Source organism: Nerophis ophidion, linkage group LG06 (assembly GCF_033978795.1).
Source record: "Nerophis ophidion isolate RoL-2023_Sa linkage group LG06, RoL_Noph_v1.0, whole genome shotgun sequence".
Classification (NCBI taxonomy): Eukaryota; Metazoa; Chordata; class Actinopteri; order Syngnathiformes; family Syngnathidae; genus Nerophis; species Nerophis ophidion.
Genome location: NC_084616.1, coordinates 79612888 through 79628665, shown reverse-complemented (window position 1 = coordinate 79628665; position 15778 = coordinate 79612888). Strand labels below are relative to the sequence as shown.

The 15778-nt window shown below is 42.5% G+C and overlaps 1 protein-coding gene across 5 annotated transcripts in view; it reads right to left on the bottom strand.

Annotated features, from left to right (window-relative positions):
• Nucleotides 1–1022: 1022 nt before the first annotated feature.
• LOC133555292 (arginine-glutamic acid dipeptide repeats protein-like) overlaps nt 1023–15778 on the bottom strand; it is a 90589-nt gene continuing 75833 nt past the window's right edge. For 2 of the 5 annotated variants that reach the window (XM_061904939.1, XM_061904944.1), the window contains 11 exons: nt 11628–11790; nt 11460–11552; nt 10955–11154; nt 9106–9267; nt 8879–8995; nt 7447–8804; nt 6297–6519; nt 5504–6224; nt 2652–2825; nt 2377–2557; nt 1023–2302 (listed from right to left, as the gene is read on the bottom strand). In XM_061904939.1, the coding sequence (XP_061760923.1) occupies nt 2269–2302; nt 2377–2557; nt 2652–2825; nt 5504–6224; nt 6297–6519; nt 7447–8804; nt 8879–8995; nt 9106–9267; nt 10955–11154; nt 11460–11552; nt 11628–11790 (3426 nt within the window). In that variant the 3' untranslated portion in view covers nt 1023–2268. The remainder of the gene's footprint in view (nt 2303–2376; nt 2558–2651; nt 2826–5503; nt 6225–6296; nt 6520–7446; nt 8805–8878; nt 8996–9105; nt 9268–10954; nt 11155–11459; nt 11553–11627; nt 11791–15778) is intronic. The other 3 variants (XM_061904941.1, XM_061904940.1, XM_061904943.1) reach the window with 3 other exon arrangements.

The window sequence follows — 15778 nt, the reverse complement described above, 5'->3', positions numbered from 1 at the left end:
GGAGATGCTGTTTTGTTATTGATTTAAGTAAAGTCTGAATGTCATTAAAAAAGTTTAGCTCCATCTTTCTACACTTCTTCCACTCCCGTCCTTGCACGCTACACCGCTGCCCAAGGTGAGCCTTGTAAATAATCAGAAACGGACTTGAAGATGATCTGTAAAACAATCTATGCAACATTTTGATCAAAGAACCACCACTGAATGTTATGTAGAACACAAGGAAGTGTTTTCACTTTAGAAAAAATGTTTTAATAAATGACTCCTATAATCCGGTGCGCCTTGTATATGAAAAAAAAAGATTGAAAATAGCCCAGTGCGCCCTATGGTCTGGAAAACACGGGTATTTATAAAGTAACACAATAATACAGTCATTAAAAAAATATCCCTACTATCAGTTGTAGTTATCCATCCATCCATTTTCTACCGCTTATTCCCTTTTGGGGTCACTGGTGCCTATCTCAGCTACAATCGGGCGGAAGGCGGGGTAAACCCTGGACAAGTTTCTACCTCATCACAGGGCCAACACAGATAGACAGACAACATACACACTCACATTCACACACTAGGGCCAATTTAGTGTTGCCAATCAACCTATCCCCAGGTGCATGTATTTGGAAGTGGGAGGAAGCAGGAGTACCGGAGGGAACCCACGCCGTCATGGGGAGAACATGCAAAATCCACACAGAAGCCCGGGATTGAACCCAGGACTACTCAGGACCTTCGTATTGTGAGGCAGATGGGTTCCACCGTGCTGCCCAGTTTTTAAATTAAGGGCTTTGACACTATTTCCACATTCACACTTTCACACACTGATGGCGGGAGCTGACATGCAAGGCGCTAACCAGGGCCCATCAGGAGCAAGGGTGAAGTGTCTTGCTCAAGGACACAACGGATGTGACTAGAATGGTGAAAGGTGGGGATTGGACCAGTAACCCTCAGATTGCTGGCACGGCCATCCTTCCAACTTCGCCACGCAGTTCTAATTATTAAGAAAAAAATACAATAAAATCTTGAACTCCATCTTTTGTGGTGTAACTTAGTCGTTTATTTTAATTCCACAAATTTTTCAAAAAAATTACAAAATACTCAAATGCAGAGAACACAGGACTCACAATTTGTCTTAATCATTCTACTTTTTGTTTCCGTCGTGTCATCCCATGGCGACTACTTGTATGTACAATAAGCTGGAGGGTAGCAGTATATATAGAAATCTGGCCAGTCAGAACGGACATTCTGCTGCTGCCGCCTTTTCAAAAGAGAAGCTAAACCATTGACAACACTTAACACCGAAGGCTTTGGGACACACATGATGGGGAGAGGCAGACATGATGGGGGGGAGGGGGAAGGAGACGATGAGCGTCTTGATGACGTCTGCAAGCGTTGGGGAAAAATAAAAAGGCGCCGACGTTTTTAAAATGCGAGTACGGTCTCTTCATGTGGTTTTTTTGTCCGCGACAGTCTTGACAAAACTTGTACTTCCTGGTCACGTGTTGGCAGGCCCCGCCCTCCCTGGTGTCACAGTGAGGAGCCGCTCAAATAACGCTGATTATTTCATGTGTTCAAATGAGTCAAAGGAGGAAAATCGGCAACAGAACCAATTTCAGTGCAGTTTAGCAATGGCGGGCTTCAGCGTGCACTCAGGTGAAGCTTCAAGTGCTTCAAGTGGACACGAGGTGACAGACAGGCTGTGACAGCGTGATGGCACGGGGGGGTGGGGGTAGAGGGTGGGGGCGGGGCTACATAGGACTAAATCTAACACGCCAATGTCAGACCTAAAAGTGAGGATACTGCAGAAATAATGCCCTCTGAAACAAGGGTGAACTGTAGCGGAGGATGACTGTCTTGTTTGTCCACACCGAGGAATAATAATAATTATAATAATAACTATATGTTTATATATATACTATTTACAGATTTAAAAAAAAACAAAAAAAAAACAACAACAAAAAGACGCCATGCGGTGGTTCTTCTTTAAAAGCCCCCGAAAATGTATTAAAATAAATGTTGACTTTAAGATAGCACTTGTTATTTTTTGTGTTTTGTTTTTGGATAAGCACAGTGTGTCTTCTTCTAGCACCTACTAAATGAAACAAACAACGTGAGGGAAGTTTTAGTCATGCAGGAGTCTTCAGGATGTTGTCTCGCTTGTACTGCTGGCTAAATACCAAACCCCCAAAAAAAAAGAGTTTGGAAAAAATAAAGTGTTTAGATGTTCCACTCGGCCTTTTTTTTTTCTCACAACTTCCTGTCGTCCTGCACTCCATTGTCTCACAGCTGCTTGTCACTCTCTTTCTTCAGCCGGCTGCAGCACAGGAGAGAGGGTTAGTCATGCAACAGTGACCAGTCTTGTTATTAGTGCTGCTGTGCTGCCCTCACCTGTAGTAGTCCTCCTGGCCGGGGAGTGGCCCTCCGTGCATGTGGTGGTGGCCGTGCAGCCACTGCTGCTCCATGGCCAGCCTCTGCAGCTCCGCTGACTGGGCGTGCATGGCCTGCAGCTGGTGGGCTGCAGACATGGGCGGCGGCAGACCACCGGGGAGGTCCCGTGGGTACGGAGTGCCTGCCGGGGAGCAAACAGAGCGCAGAATCGGATCAGGCACATTCCGCGTGATGCGACCCGGTGATGGGGAGACAGGACTGGCCGGGATGCCTACCGAAGACCGGATGGCGCAGCATCTCGTGTTCGTGCGGCGGCTGGCCGAGGAGAGGGTTGGGGATGGCGCCGGGCGGATAAGGGAAGCGAGCCAGGTGAGGTCCGGCTGCCAGGTGGTCTATGGCGAGGGGGTGGCCCCCGGAACCTGGAGGACACACAAGGCATTCACCACCACCTTCTGGGTGTCAGAGTCTTTAGAATCAAGGCACAGAAAAATACATCCAACACATTGCATCATGTTACCACTCTTAGCTGCCTTCAAACTATATTATTACACTTTTAAACACAATTATATAAGCTAGCATCGTACAAGTGTGTAATAATTACACTTATTTAACACAATTATACAAGTAAACATCAAAGTGTGTAATAATTACACTTATTTAACACAATTATACAAGTAAACATCAAAGTGTGTAATAATTACACTTATTTAACACAATAATACAAATTAACATCCTACAAGTGTGTAATAATTATACTTATTTAACACATTAATACAAGCTAACATCCTACAAGTGTGTAATAATTATACTTATTTAACACAGTTATACAAATTACCATCAAAGTGTGTAATAATTACACTTATTTAACACAGTTTAACAAATTACCTTCAAAGTGTGCAATGATTAAACTTATTTAACACAATTATAAAAAATTAACATCAAAGTGTGTAATTATTATACCTTTTTTAAACACAATTTTACAAGCTAACATCTTACAAGTGTGTTATTATTACACTTATTTAACACGATTACACAAATTAACATCCTACAAGTGTGTAATAATTACATTTATCGAACACAATCATACAAGTTAACATCAAAGTGTGTAATAATTACACTTATTTAACACAATTATATAAGCTAACACCCTACAAGTATGTAATAATTACATTTTAACACAATTATACAAGCTAACATCTTAAAAGTGTGCTATAATTGCACTTATTTAACACAATTATACAAATTAACATCCTACAAGTGTATAATAATTAAATTTTAACACAATTATACAAGCTAACATCCCTCAGAGTTTGTAATAATAACAGATCAACCATTTATCGGCCCCGATATTGGGCATTTTGACATATCGGTATCGGCCTCTTTTTGTCAGTATCGGTCTTGATAATGAATTAGATTAGTTTAGATTGTGAGTTATTGTGATGTAGAGAAATCCCATATTTTTTACAAATTTTCCCCGGAGATTTGCTATATTTTGCAATGCACATGTTGATGCTCCTCTCAGACACAAAGTCAAGGTGTGTGTGAAATCCCCTGATGATGTTTGGCGCTAAATTCACAACATTAGTGCTGCATTAAACATTATGTCGCAAGGGTTTCCTTAAAATTATTGTTCAAAAGACAATTTATAGCCTTGTCCAGCTGTTTACTGACATATATTATTAGAAGTTTAAATAACATTTACTGCACATTAATACCGTAACACAAATTAAGAGGAAAAATATGATTAGAAGGCAAAATGTCCCGTTGTGTTAATATTTCAGCTACAAATGGGATGGGCAATATGAGCCCATTAACACGGACCAACGGGCAAAAATGGTGTGATCACATATGGAAACAAAAAATGACAACCTGATGTAGTTTTTTCTACTTTAGAACACGCTTCGGGGATGAGTGAGCATTCCTGGACACATTATTTTACCTTCTTCTCACAATTACAGCATTTGAGTCACATTCATGTCAGCTTCCTTGATATAATTTTGCCTTTATGAGCGGATTTCATTTTATTGGACAACTATGTGACTCTGTCTACTGTTATGTGAATGCAGAAATCATATGCCTTACTTTATTTTTGTTGAGTTTAGAGCTAGAGCATAGTAGCACTGTGTCAAATAAAAAGTAGCAACCATGATGAGATCCCAAACCTCTTTTAGACATTGTCTTTTTTTTTTTTTTTGCATTCATCCATTTCATTGTTATTTGCAAGCACGTTGCGAGGCGCATTATTTGTATTTTTCAATTATGATATTTTCATGATCTGGAATTTGCATGCACGTTGCATTAATAATTTTTTCCATTACTATATTGTAATAATTGTGAGAAGACATAATCAAAATCAATATTGTATTAATTGTCTAGCCCGAGTTATGTTTGAGTAATGTTTAGCATTTAGTGAATCTTAATATGCGTTAGGGCTGGGCGATATATCTAGTTTGTAAGATATATCGATACATTTTTAAACAAGATATAAATTAAGGACTTATCGTAATATCACTATACTTTATTTCAAGTTAAAATGACCAAACGCGCTTATTTGTTGTGTTCCTTGTTCTCCCCTGCTCCCCACTCCCTCTCATGGGCTACTAAACCCCTCCCCTTCCTCCTTCCTTTAGTATGATAAGTCACGATTGGTTAGGGACAAGCCAATCAGAGGCAAGATAGGGCGGGTTCTCGAACCAGAAAGGGAAATCACAATGTGCCTGCCTGCAAATGTATTTCTGTATCCGAGTTTGATACATTTTGTATCATTTGCCCAGCTGTGTTATTGATATTACGTAGAAATAATATTTTTTAATTTTATTTATGTTATGTAAGTCTGTGCTACTTAACCTGTTTATTTTCTGAGCTGTTAATACCCATTTTGACAAGCTGAGTTAATAAAAGTGTCACTGACCGTTTACAGCACAGTTTTCATTCACTTTAATTTCACTGAATCTCGCTCAAAAATGAATATCTTTATATGTATACTTTCACCAAAAAATATATAGAGATATATATCGAATATTGAGTTTAAGTAAAAATATATAGAGATATACTTTTTCGTCCATATCGCCGAGCCCTAATCTGCGTAATAAGGTAAGGTGTGCATGTGAGCAGGGCTTTCATTCACCTTGATGAAGGGGGTCTTGCTGGTGCAGGTGCAGGTGGGAGTGGATATGCGAGTGCTGGTGGTGATGCGGCGTGACGTTGAACATCTGTAGCCGGGCGATGGGGTCGTTGGCCATGGTGGCCATCCTCTCCGCATGGAGTCGCTCTGCCGCCAGCCTCTCCGGGTAGCTCATGTCCGGCCGCAGCTGAGGCCCGGCCAGGGCCAGCCGCTCGCGCTCCAACGGGTTCAAGCCCGGGTGGAAGGAGGCGAAGGGGTGAGGACCGGCCATGGGGGGCAACGTGATGGCCCCGTGCCTTGCAAAGTGCTCCATGGGGTTCGTGGAAGGGTGGAGTCCATCCATCTCAGGAGGTTTGACTTCAAAACCGGGTTTCATCCTTTCCCGCATTTCCCTTTCACGAATGTCCCTCTCACGCATCTCCCGCTCTCGTAGTTCGCGTTCCCGCATGGCCGGGTCAGCGTTATAGAGGCCGGGCATGTGGTACGCAAGCAGAGGGTCCGCGGGGTTAAGGGACACAAAGAAGGGGTGGTTTCGATTGGTGGGGGACATGACGTGGGGGCGGGCGTATTCGCTGAGGGTGCGCAGGGCGGGCGTGTCAGGGCCGATGTACGGAGGCACGGCTGCGATGGTGGTGGGGGGCCCGTCAAAGGGCGGACGCATGTGGGTGGGCCCGGCCATCTGAGGGTCACCCATTCTGCTCTCATGAGCTGAACTGGATGCTTTCTGTAAGGGCAAAGCTCGTGTTTACCATTGTTTGTAGAACATAAACATAAAAAAATGACAGAGACAACTCACCGCCGCTCGCTCGGCTTCCTTCTCTCGTTCCCGCTCTCTTTCTCGCTCTTTTTCCCTCTCCCGCTCTCTTTCTTTCTCTTCTCTCACTTTCTGCTCCGCCTCCCTCTTCGCCCTCTCCACAGCTTCTTCTCGCTTCTTGGCCAGTTTGGATGAGGCCAAGGGAGTGAAGTAGAAATCTGTCCTAGCGCACGAGTTGTAACCTCGATCCAAGTGCTTGTAGAACCTGCGCCCGGACCAAAAAGGACAAAGAAAAATTAGAAATAAGGGCTAAAGATAAGCTAAAGCAGGATTCTGACATTGTGGTACATGAACCAGTAGTGGTATGCATGCCACAAATGTTCATTACAGTGTTTTATTTTCCATTATTCAAATACAGTGTTATTGTTCCAAACTATGTGTAATGGGTACAGTGGCTGCCTTGTTTTTAGTGATTACTTAGGTTTACTAAGCAACTGTATATTTTATGCTGGTCATTATAGTGGTACTTGGAAAGAAAGTGTTTTCTTAGGTGGTACTTGGTGAATTAGTTTGAGCTAAGCTAAAGTAATTGAGTCATAATATTGCTACGTAATGACACTTTAGTATTATTCAACTTTATTGGCACTTAAAGAGCCTCTGAACACCTATACAACTTTACAAAATACTCCTATTGTTCATTAGGGATTTAACAATACAATATTAATGAGAATATTAGACTCCCGACAGTTGGTATTACCGTTTTAAAATTAAATCAACAAAAAAACTGAAAAAAACAAGAGACTTTAACATATTTCCTCATTAAGAAACAACATACCCCAATCTAAACTAATATAAAAGCATTGTTGTTTAAGCAAGTAGTATTCAATTGTGCACATCGAACCTACAAGCTGTTTTCTATTTGAACGGAGTCATCAGTCTATACTCACAGGAATATGAAACCAAAGTGTATTTATAGTGCTTTTAAGGACACCTCAAAGCATGGCAGAACACTATCAGTGAAGTGTAAGAAACAAAAAACATGTCAAATAGTGGGTTGTGTTTTTACTTTAATTTTCCAAAAAAATAACTTAATCAAAAGTTTTCAGTGTGTGGATTACTGTAAATTCCAGACATGTGAAATAAGCCAATGTGTGCATGTGAAACGGTGCAGAAATCAGCGTGGCAAGCCTACCGTGCAGACTGGCTGGCATGGCTTGGCGTGTTGACGACAGTGGGCTCTGGTGAGGGACTCCTCTGTGGAGGTGGGGGGCTCTCTGGCTCCTCCATCTCGTCCAGTGGCTCCTCCTTGATGTGTACCGGTGGGAGCCCCACGCCCAAACTGCTGCAACTGACGGAGGCGGGGAGCGGCATGGAGATGGAGGAAGGCGGCATGGAGGAAGATGTCGTTTGTAAACCCGGCACAGAGTTTGATGAGGACCCGGGGGGCCCGGTTGGAGGTAGAACTGTACTGAAAGGGTGCGAGAAAGACGGCTGCGGCGGCCCGTTGGGGTGTGATGCCGCTGCAGAGGGTGGCAGCGGAGGAGCTGGAGCTGGCTGGTGGCTGGATGCTGGCGGTAAACTTTGGGACTGAGTGAGAACTGGAGGCAGTGCGGGAGGTGGCTGAAGCTGCTGCCCCTGGGGCATGAGCTGCAGGGGGGGCGGGTGTGCCGATGGAGGGTGGTGGGTGGATAGCGAGCTGAGGGGCTTGAGGGCAGGAGGCGGAGGGAGGTTGGAAGGCATCTGCGGGAATGGAGGCGCTGACACATGCGGCGGGTGTTTGTGGGACTGTGGCGTGGGTATCTGAGGGATAGGTGTGGTTGGCGGGGGCTTGATGTGAGGCATGGACATTGAGGCAGGTGGGAGGGGCTGCTCCCGGGGAGGCTGTCCTCCACTGTGAGAAGATAAATGTGAGGGCGGTGTGTGTGGCCTTGGTTGTGATGGGCCAGATATGGGCGGGGGCGGGACCTGAGACTGACCGACAGGGAAGGCCTGTGAAGGCATTGAGTGGGGGTGGGGCATATGAAGTGGGCCAGGCTGTAGGGGGTGAGGCATGGGAGGCATGGGCCCGTGATGCGAACTGGGTAACGACTGAGGTGGACCAGGAGGCGGGGCTTGAGTCAAGGGTGAGTGTGGAGAGGGAAGCCTTTGAGGATGGGGAGAGGGTCCTGACTGAATGAGAGCTATGGGGCTGGCCTGGGGAAGAGGCTGAAGGGGCAGAGAGGCAGAAGCTGCCGTGGGGGAAACCTGCGGGGGCAACGTCGGGGCTGGAGCTGTGGGAGGAGCAGGTGGAGCGGCTGATGAGGTGCTCGGCTGACACTGGATGACTGGGGGGTGCTGGCTCTGCAGGAGCTGCTGTTGCTGGGCAGAAGAGTCCGAGTCGCTCTCGTTGTCACGAGGACTGGGGATGCTTGGGGAGGAGCTGCGGTTGTCCTGGTCAATGTCTTTCGGGTCGCTGCTGAGCTCCTCGTTGATGCTGCGTCCATCGGAGCTCTCGCCCTCGCCTTCACCCTCTCCCTCGCATTCTGAAGGGGAGTCTGGCCGACTCAGCTCCTGAGAAAAAGGAAGGGGAGAAGTGTGAGCATCATAAATTAATGTGTTATACTTACAGCACAAGCAAGACGCACTTGTGTTTTGGACTTTTTGGCACTGGCTCTCTCAGGCTCCTCTGTGTCTGAAACTGCTTTCTCTCGCTGCCGTTTGGCACTCTTAATGGGCGAAGGAGCCTCTTCTTTAATCTTCTGCTGGCCCGTAGACATAGAGACATTATTCCACATTCAACAAGTAGATAGATAGATAAATAGTACTTTATTGATTCCTTACACCAGGTTCATAGAAATAGTGCAGTGTTTACCTTGCTGGGCTTCTTCATAGTGTCCGTCTTGCTGTCGGTGCTGTCGGTGCTAGCAGCACTTGGCGAAGTTCGCCCGCTAGAGCGCAGATCCTCGTTGATTGGCGAGGCTCGGCCATCGGGACTGGCTGTTTGTTTCTTACGACCACTACGTAGTGTTGACATCTATGAATGTAGAGAGTATGAATATGAATGCAAAGCAAATAAAGTTAGCCACGTATTATTTATGACTAATGTTTTTTTTGACAACGTGGAAACCAGGAGCCCAATGCACAATGTGAAATGTAGGTACGTGCATTTCAACGAAATTGTTGTATTTATAGAAAAATTCCATGCGGAAAAGCTGCGTATTTCAACAGACCCTTTCGACCATGCGTAGACCTCAAGCAAGGTTTTTCAAAGAGGAATCAGCGAAGGTGTCATGGTGTCACCAGAAAATTAAGTTCATAATAAGATCAAAAAACAAATGCTTTAATACAAAAAACATATAATTATGCATTATGAAAAACATAAAACGTATTTCACGATGTATAGAAGCATTCCTCTGATTCTTGAAGTATTGTAGATTTGTTAGAGCCTAAATATGAAAATGTAGAGCTGTACTAATGTAGTTGTACTGCATTTGCATGTAGTTATGTTTACCTTGCTAACTTTTAATTGAGTGATACAAATGTATAAATATGTCAGTAAATGAGAAATTGACACTTTGAAAAGTTGTTTTTTTTAAGGCTGAAGAGCGAAATATATAGATTGAAGCACATTATTTTGTTAAATAAAATCATGTTATTATTTTTATTACCAGTGAAATAATTTTGTAAAATAAAAAACTGTACTAAACACTTTTATTGTGCCAATAATATATTAAAATCATCTTGTATGCTTGATAATTCCCCACAAGAGCTTTCAATGTTGCTCATAATATCTGTTTCATGAAACAAAATGTCTGGTTTGCATTACTTGACAAAATAAATACATTAAAAAAATGAAAAGCTTACCCTTTTTTACCTCAGGGCCCAACTTTTCCACAAAAAAAGGGACCAGGGCCCATTCAAATATTAACACTGAATGAGTAACTCTACCCCGGATTTTAATCATATTCAATAATCATATTTAACCTTACAGTTTACAGTCTCGTATAATGATATGAAACCATGTGTTAATCACAAAAAATATTATTAATTTTACACAAACTTTAGACTTAGGTCAGACTGATTAGAAAAATAAGTACTAACAAAAAATACCACATTAGAAGGGACTGAAATAACTGATGTAAAATACATTTACATACAATTACACTTGTGCTAAAATAAAATACATTAATAAAAAATGTGTTAACAAAAACTGTCAAAAAAATTAAAGTGCAAATGAAAATACAGTTTCACCACTTTAGTCATAATGTTTGCGCTTAAAAAACTTCTCTGTCACTTTAGCTCCAGACTTCCTCTGTTTGTTTGGGATCGTCATTACTGCCACAAGTAGTGGAATAGTGTATTACAACTGAGTACCGCTGCGGCCCATACAGACCATGGCTGAGAAACAGATATTTTTCGGCAGCCCTCTGGGGGTGCGCCCCGGCCCTATTGTTAAGAAATATATCTTTAAATTATCCCTTTCCTGAGCTAATTTGCATGACCATTTATGGATGATTGTGGTGGACACCAAGGAGGAACTGTTTAGCACGCAATCCACTGAAGGTGTAGTTTACAATGATGACAGTGTGCAGAAGTTAGTGCAGCATAGTTGTATAAATCCGATTTTTATCCGTGCTCTTGTACATTCTGGGTTTTGTGCTTACGCAATCGGTTTTGTTCAAATCCACGCACGTCCGGAATTGTGAACATAGTGTGCTTACCGAGCCTCGGTTCCGCCTGGTCCTCATGCTATGCTTCCCGCTGAGTCCATCCTCTTCCTCTTTGACGGGTTTGAACATAAATGGCGGCGGGTCCACGGGCTTCTCGATGGGAGGCAGCTCCCCGTACTTCTTGAAGTGAATACGACAGTCCGTGCACAGCAGGATATTCTCTCTGCCCCCGTGGTGCCAGTCCTTGGAGGCTGAAGGAGAGCAGTTGCACTTGTTGGAAACAAAACCCAACAACAAGCAGATATTTATCTCACAACACTAATGAGGTCTGCGCGGGTTATCTCGCTGTAGCTCAAGTTAGGGGCCGCCCTTGTTGAGATGGTGTTAATCTAAGTGCGATCAAATGGGAGCCGGCTGTGAGTGGCGAGGTGATGCTTAATGAGGTGGCGAGCAAATAAGCTACAACCTTGTGTCTGATTTGATCAGATTTGTCTCAACATCATCTGATGTTAATCTGTCACACGGCACAGTGTAGTATCGTGTCGCAACTGCTTACTGGTGGTGAAGCAGTGGCGGCAGGCGTAGCCCTTTAGCTCCTGTTCGCTATCCTCGCTGTCAAAGTCATCTTCACTGGCCGAGCTTAAGTCCACTGGAAGAGGAGAACACAGGTCATATATCTTGCCACATGAACAAACCTGCTTCTTACAGAGCCACGAATACGTACAGAATTCACTAGAGGGTGGACGTGAAGGAGCGTTGACAGGAGTTGAAGCTGTTCGCGTCTTGATGCGCCGAAAGACGGGTTGGCGCCGATGTCTGCGATGGGCTCGACAACTGGCAGCCTCTGGAGTCTTCTTCCAATAGTAGTAGAAGGTAATGAGCTCACCCTGAAATACAACACAAAGTGCTGTGAAGAGCAGGTAGACAGTCACACAAAACTACCATATTTTTCTGACCAAAGGGCACACCGGATTTTAAGGCGCACTGCCGAGGAGCAGGTCTATTTTCATTCAAAAGGCAGAGCGAATTATGATGTAAATTACAGGGGTCATTTTATAATTTTTTTTTCTACATTTAAAACACTTCCTTGAGGTCTACTAAGCATATAATGGTGGTTCTTTGGTCAAAATGTTGCATAGATTATATTTCACTGACCATCTTCAAGCCACTTTCTGACTGTCTCATCAGGATGCGCCGTTTAATGGGTGGTCTTATTCACGTGGCTCTACTTCGACAGCGTCTTCTCTCAGTCATCTTTACTGTATCGGTAGTTTTTAGCACTTCCATAGCGGGTCTACTGACAGATATAATTTAGCAACGTATGCTACTTTATATTACAAATTGCAACAGCGGAGAAAGAATGCCCCACAACAAGAGGATAGAGAAAAAGAAGAAGCTTATTGACTACAATGCTGACTGGGGCGGTATAGCTCGGTTGGTAGAGTGGCCGTGCCAGCAACTTGAGGGTTCCAGGTTCGATCCCCGCTTACGCCATCCTAGTCACTGCCATTGTGTCTTTGGGCAAGACACGTTATCCACCTGCTCCCAGTGCCACCCACACTAGTTTAAATGTAACTTAGATATTGGGTTTCACTATGTAAAGCGCTTTGAGTCACTCGAGAAAAAGCGCTCTATAAATATAATTCACTTCACTTCACAATGGCGGACGTTTGCAAATTTTCATGGTTTATGCAGATCCTAAATACACATCAACCGGTAGGAAAAGTTGGTTTTGCATAAAATTGCAAAACTAAATGCCAGATATGTCTCCAAATAGGTGCCCTTTTGGGGTCTTACACCATGATAATACCAGTATGTTGAAGCACAGTACGTCTGACTACGGTAGCAGTAATGCGGCAACAATCAATCAGGCGAGGCGGCTTCGTAGGATACGGGTACTTGCTAGCGTCACTTATTGAACAGGCGTCATTGTACAGTCCACACGTGTCTGTTACGTGACTGCCCTCTACTGGTCACATTTATTACACCACATACCAAATTTAATTTAGTTTTGAGGTAGGTAAGAACAACCGGAAATAATACATACATCAGACACTTCGGTTGATAAGACGCACTGTTGATTTTTGAGAAAATTAAAAGGATTTGAAGTGCGCCTTATAGTCCGAAAAATGAGGTACTGTGTATGAAAATATATATTTTTTGTAAAAATGAGAGACAAATAAAACCAAAGCAGTGATGGGTCAACCAATACGGAAGCAATAATGCTTCATGAAACACAAAGAGTGCCCTTTGAGGTATCATTTTAATAAAAAATGATGCGACCGATACAGCTGCTTTGTCGTTTGACTGTGAAGAGCCATACTGAAGCGTTTTTTTCCCCACTCTCAAGTGACTAAATGAAGTCGCAAGAGTGGCGTGGCATATTTGACATCGCTTACATCAACGATCTAAATGGAACTAAGAAAAAGGAAAAATTCCGAAGTGTGAAATAACTTATTTTCCTGTTTATTATTTTGCTCACTAAACACAGTTGTATGTTTCATATTGCTTTTTGGACAGCTATTCATAAAAAAATACCGGCTTAATTCTGCTAAGTTTTTAATTTTGGTAATAAATTCAGTCACTTTTTGCAAAAGATTAAGACTTCATACATTTACTATCTTTTTTTTTTTTGGTCTATTTTTTTTAAACTACTGCATGCAATCAATCAAATAATCTGCATCTTTTTGTTAGGGCTTGGACTTTTATGGTTATTGTGTTTTCCTACATTAGCATAATGATTGTATGTCATTATTAGGAGCTGTTTTATTTTGAATGTGAATATATTATTGACATGTGTAATCATTTGTGTATTTCGCTTGACATTAATGTTATGATTAAGGTTATGATTTATTTCTTTCAGACATGCTTGTTGGTTACAGTTGCACATTTTAACGTATCTTAAAAAAGGAGTAGGGAGAAGCAAATATTATATTTAATCCAACCACTTCTCTAAGTTGTTTACTGTTAATTCACACTATAACTTTTACATGCTTATATTAAGTTCACTTCCTGTTTGAAAAAAGGGAAAATGTTAGGGGAAAAAACAAATACACAAACACAATAACTAATTGGTGATAGTAAATAAATGTTGTGCATTAATATGTTGTGCATTTTTGAAATTATAGAAACCAGGAAGAATAGCTACTATTATTGCAGAAGCTAGTGGAGATCTTAATAAACAAACAAATTATTATTATTTTAAATACATTTTCAGGTCAAATGTGATGGCTTTCTAATCCAGCAGATGGTGGATGACCATTACGAAACACTAACACAGTATCAGCACAGTGTTGATACAGGTGGCGAGTGTGCCATACTCTCACCGAGGCGTTATTTAACCATCAATACTATATAGTAAGAGGGAACATATTGGGAGAATCCATGCCAGGATTTGTAGCTGGCTGAGCATGTTTGTGCTTAGGGCTTGTCTGTCCCAGGATTAGAGGAGAAGGCTGACTGAATGCAAGGATATTAGGATCAGTGCACTGGTGGCTGCTTGGGTGGCAGCAGCTTGAGAGGGAACAAAAGAACATGTCAGGCAGAGCTTCGGCACTACAAATGGGGAGTGAAATGGCTCCTCATCCCTTCCCTGGAAGAGTCAATTGAACCTTAATCAAACATTCGGTGAGGCGATTTCGCAAGAGGATAAATCCAGCTGGCAAAAAGGGTCTGTCAGGAAATCAATACCTGGCAGAAACATTAACACATGCAATTATGATATTAACACAAGCATGCCGTTTCCTGCGTGTCTGTCTTTCCACTTGCTGGCAGCCCCCACCAGGCCTGTGCCTCTATTACAAATTCATGAAGGTGTGGTGTAGTTGTAGGGTGAATCGTAAGTCAACCGTAATCTTTAAAGCCCAGAAGGCACCCATTTACCATCTAAAGTCTGTTAAACTTCTGTTCAACAAAGCACCCCAGGTATAATGGCGATTGATTGTTTCTCTATTCTTGCTTCAGTGAGGAAACTTGACATAAATTAGTCAGCCAATGCACACTAAAGAGCAACCACAACTTGTCAATGTCAGCGTAATGTCTTCTATCTGAGCAGAACACGGCAGCAGAATCTTAAAGGGAACCTGATGATTTGATTCCACATCTAAAACACTTCTTTGCAGTTGACATATGGTTTGGATATGCTTTGGTGTAAATATTTGTTCTGCCGTCACTTTTATCATCTGTTTTTGAGTCCGTCCGCAAGATGCACGATTCTGGTGGCTTTTCCAGATTGATCATAATTTATCTTTTGAACATGTACTCTGTTTAAACATATATATATATATCTTGAAGTCGTCACCGCTATTTCTTCCCCAAACACGGTCAAAAATAAACTTCCTTGACATTACATGGATTGACCCAGGAAAAAATTAAGCACAACTACACACACACTGATGAATTCAGAGCTGCATGAATGTATGCATGTCGCATGTTGGTGTTAATATACCCCAAGATTAGGTGAAAATAATACTTTCTCCTACTCCCCCTTTACCTAATGTCCAAATAAGTATGTTGTGAGGTCACAATGTGGCCAGACCGCAAAACTCTGCAAGCAAAGGTACCCAAAACTGCGTGCAAGTTAATGCCAGAAATGCATCCACGTTATGATTTGATGCTTTTACATTGTTTAACATGAGTATCCAACATCATAACAACATTTTGAGAGTCAGAAAACACAAATTTCATCGTAGATCCCTTTTAAAGGCAAGGCAAATGCATTATGCATTGGAAAGTGCAGCTTTCGTTCCTCATTCCTTGTAAAGTGAAATGTATTACTCCTGGGTGCATGTTGATATGTTGTTTACTCTGAGAACAGTCAGGAAAGGAGATTGGTCAGTGGTTGCTCATTTAATGCTGTTAGAAGTTATGAGTATT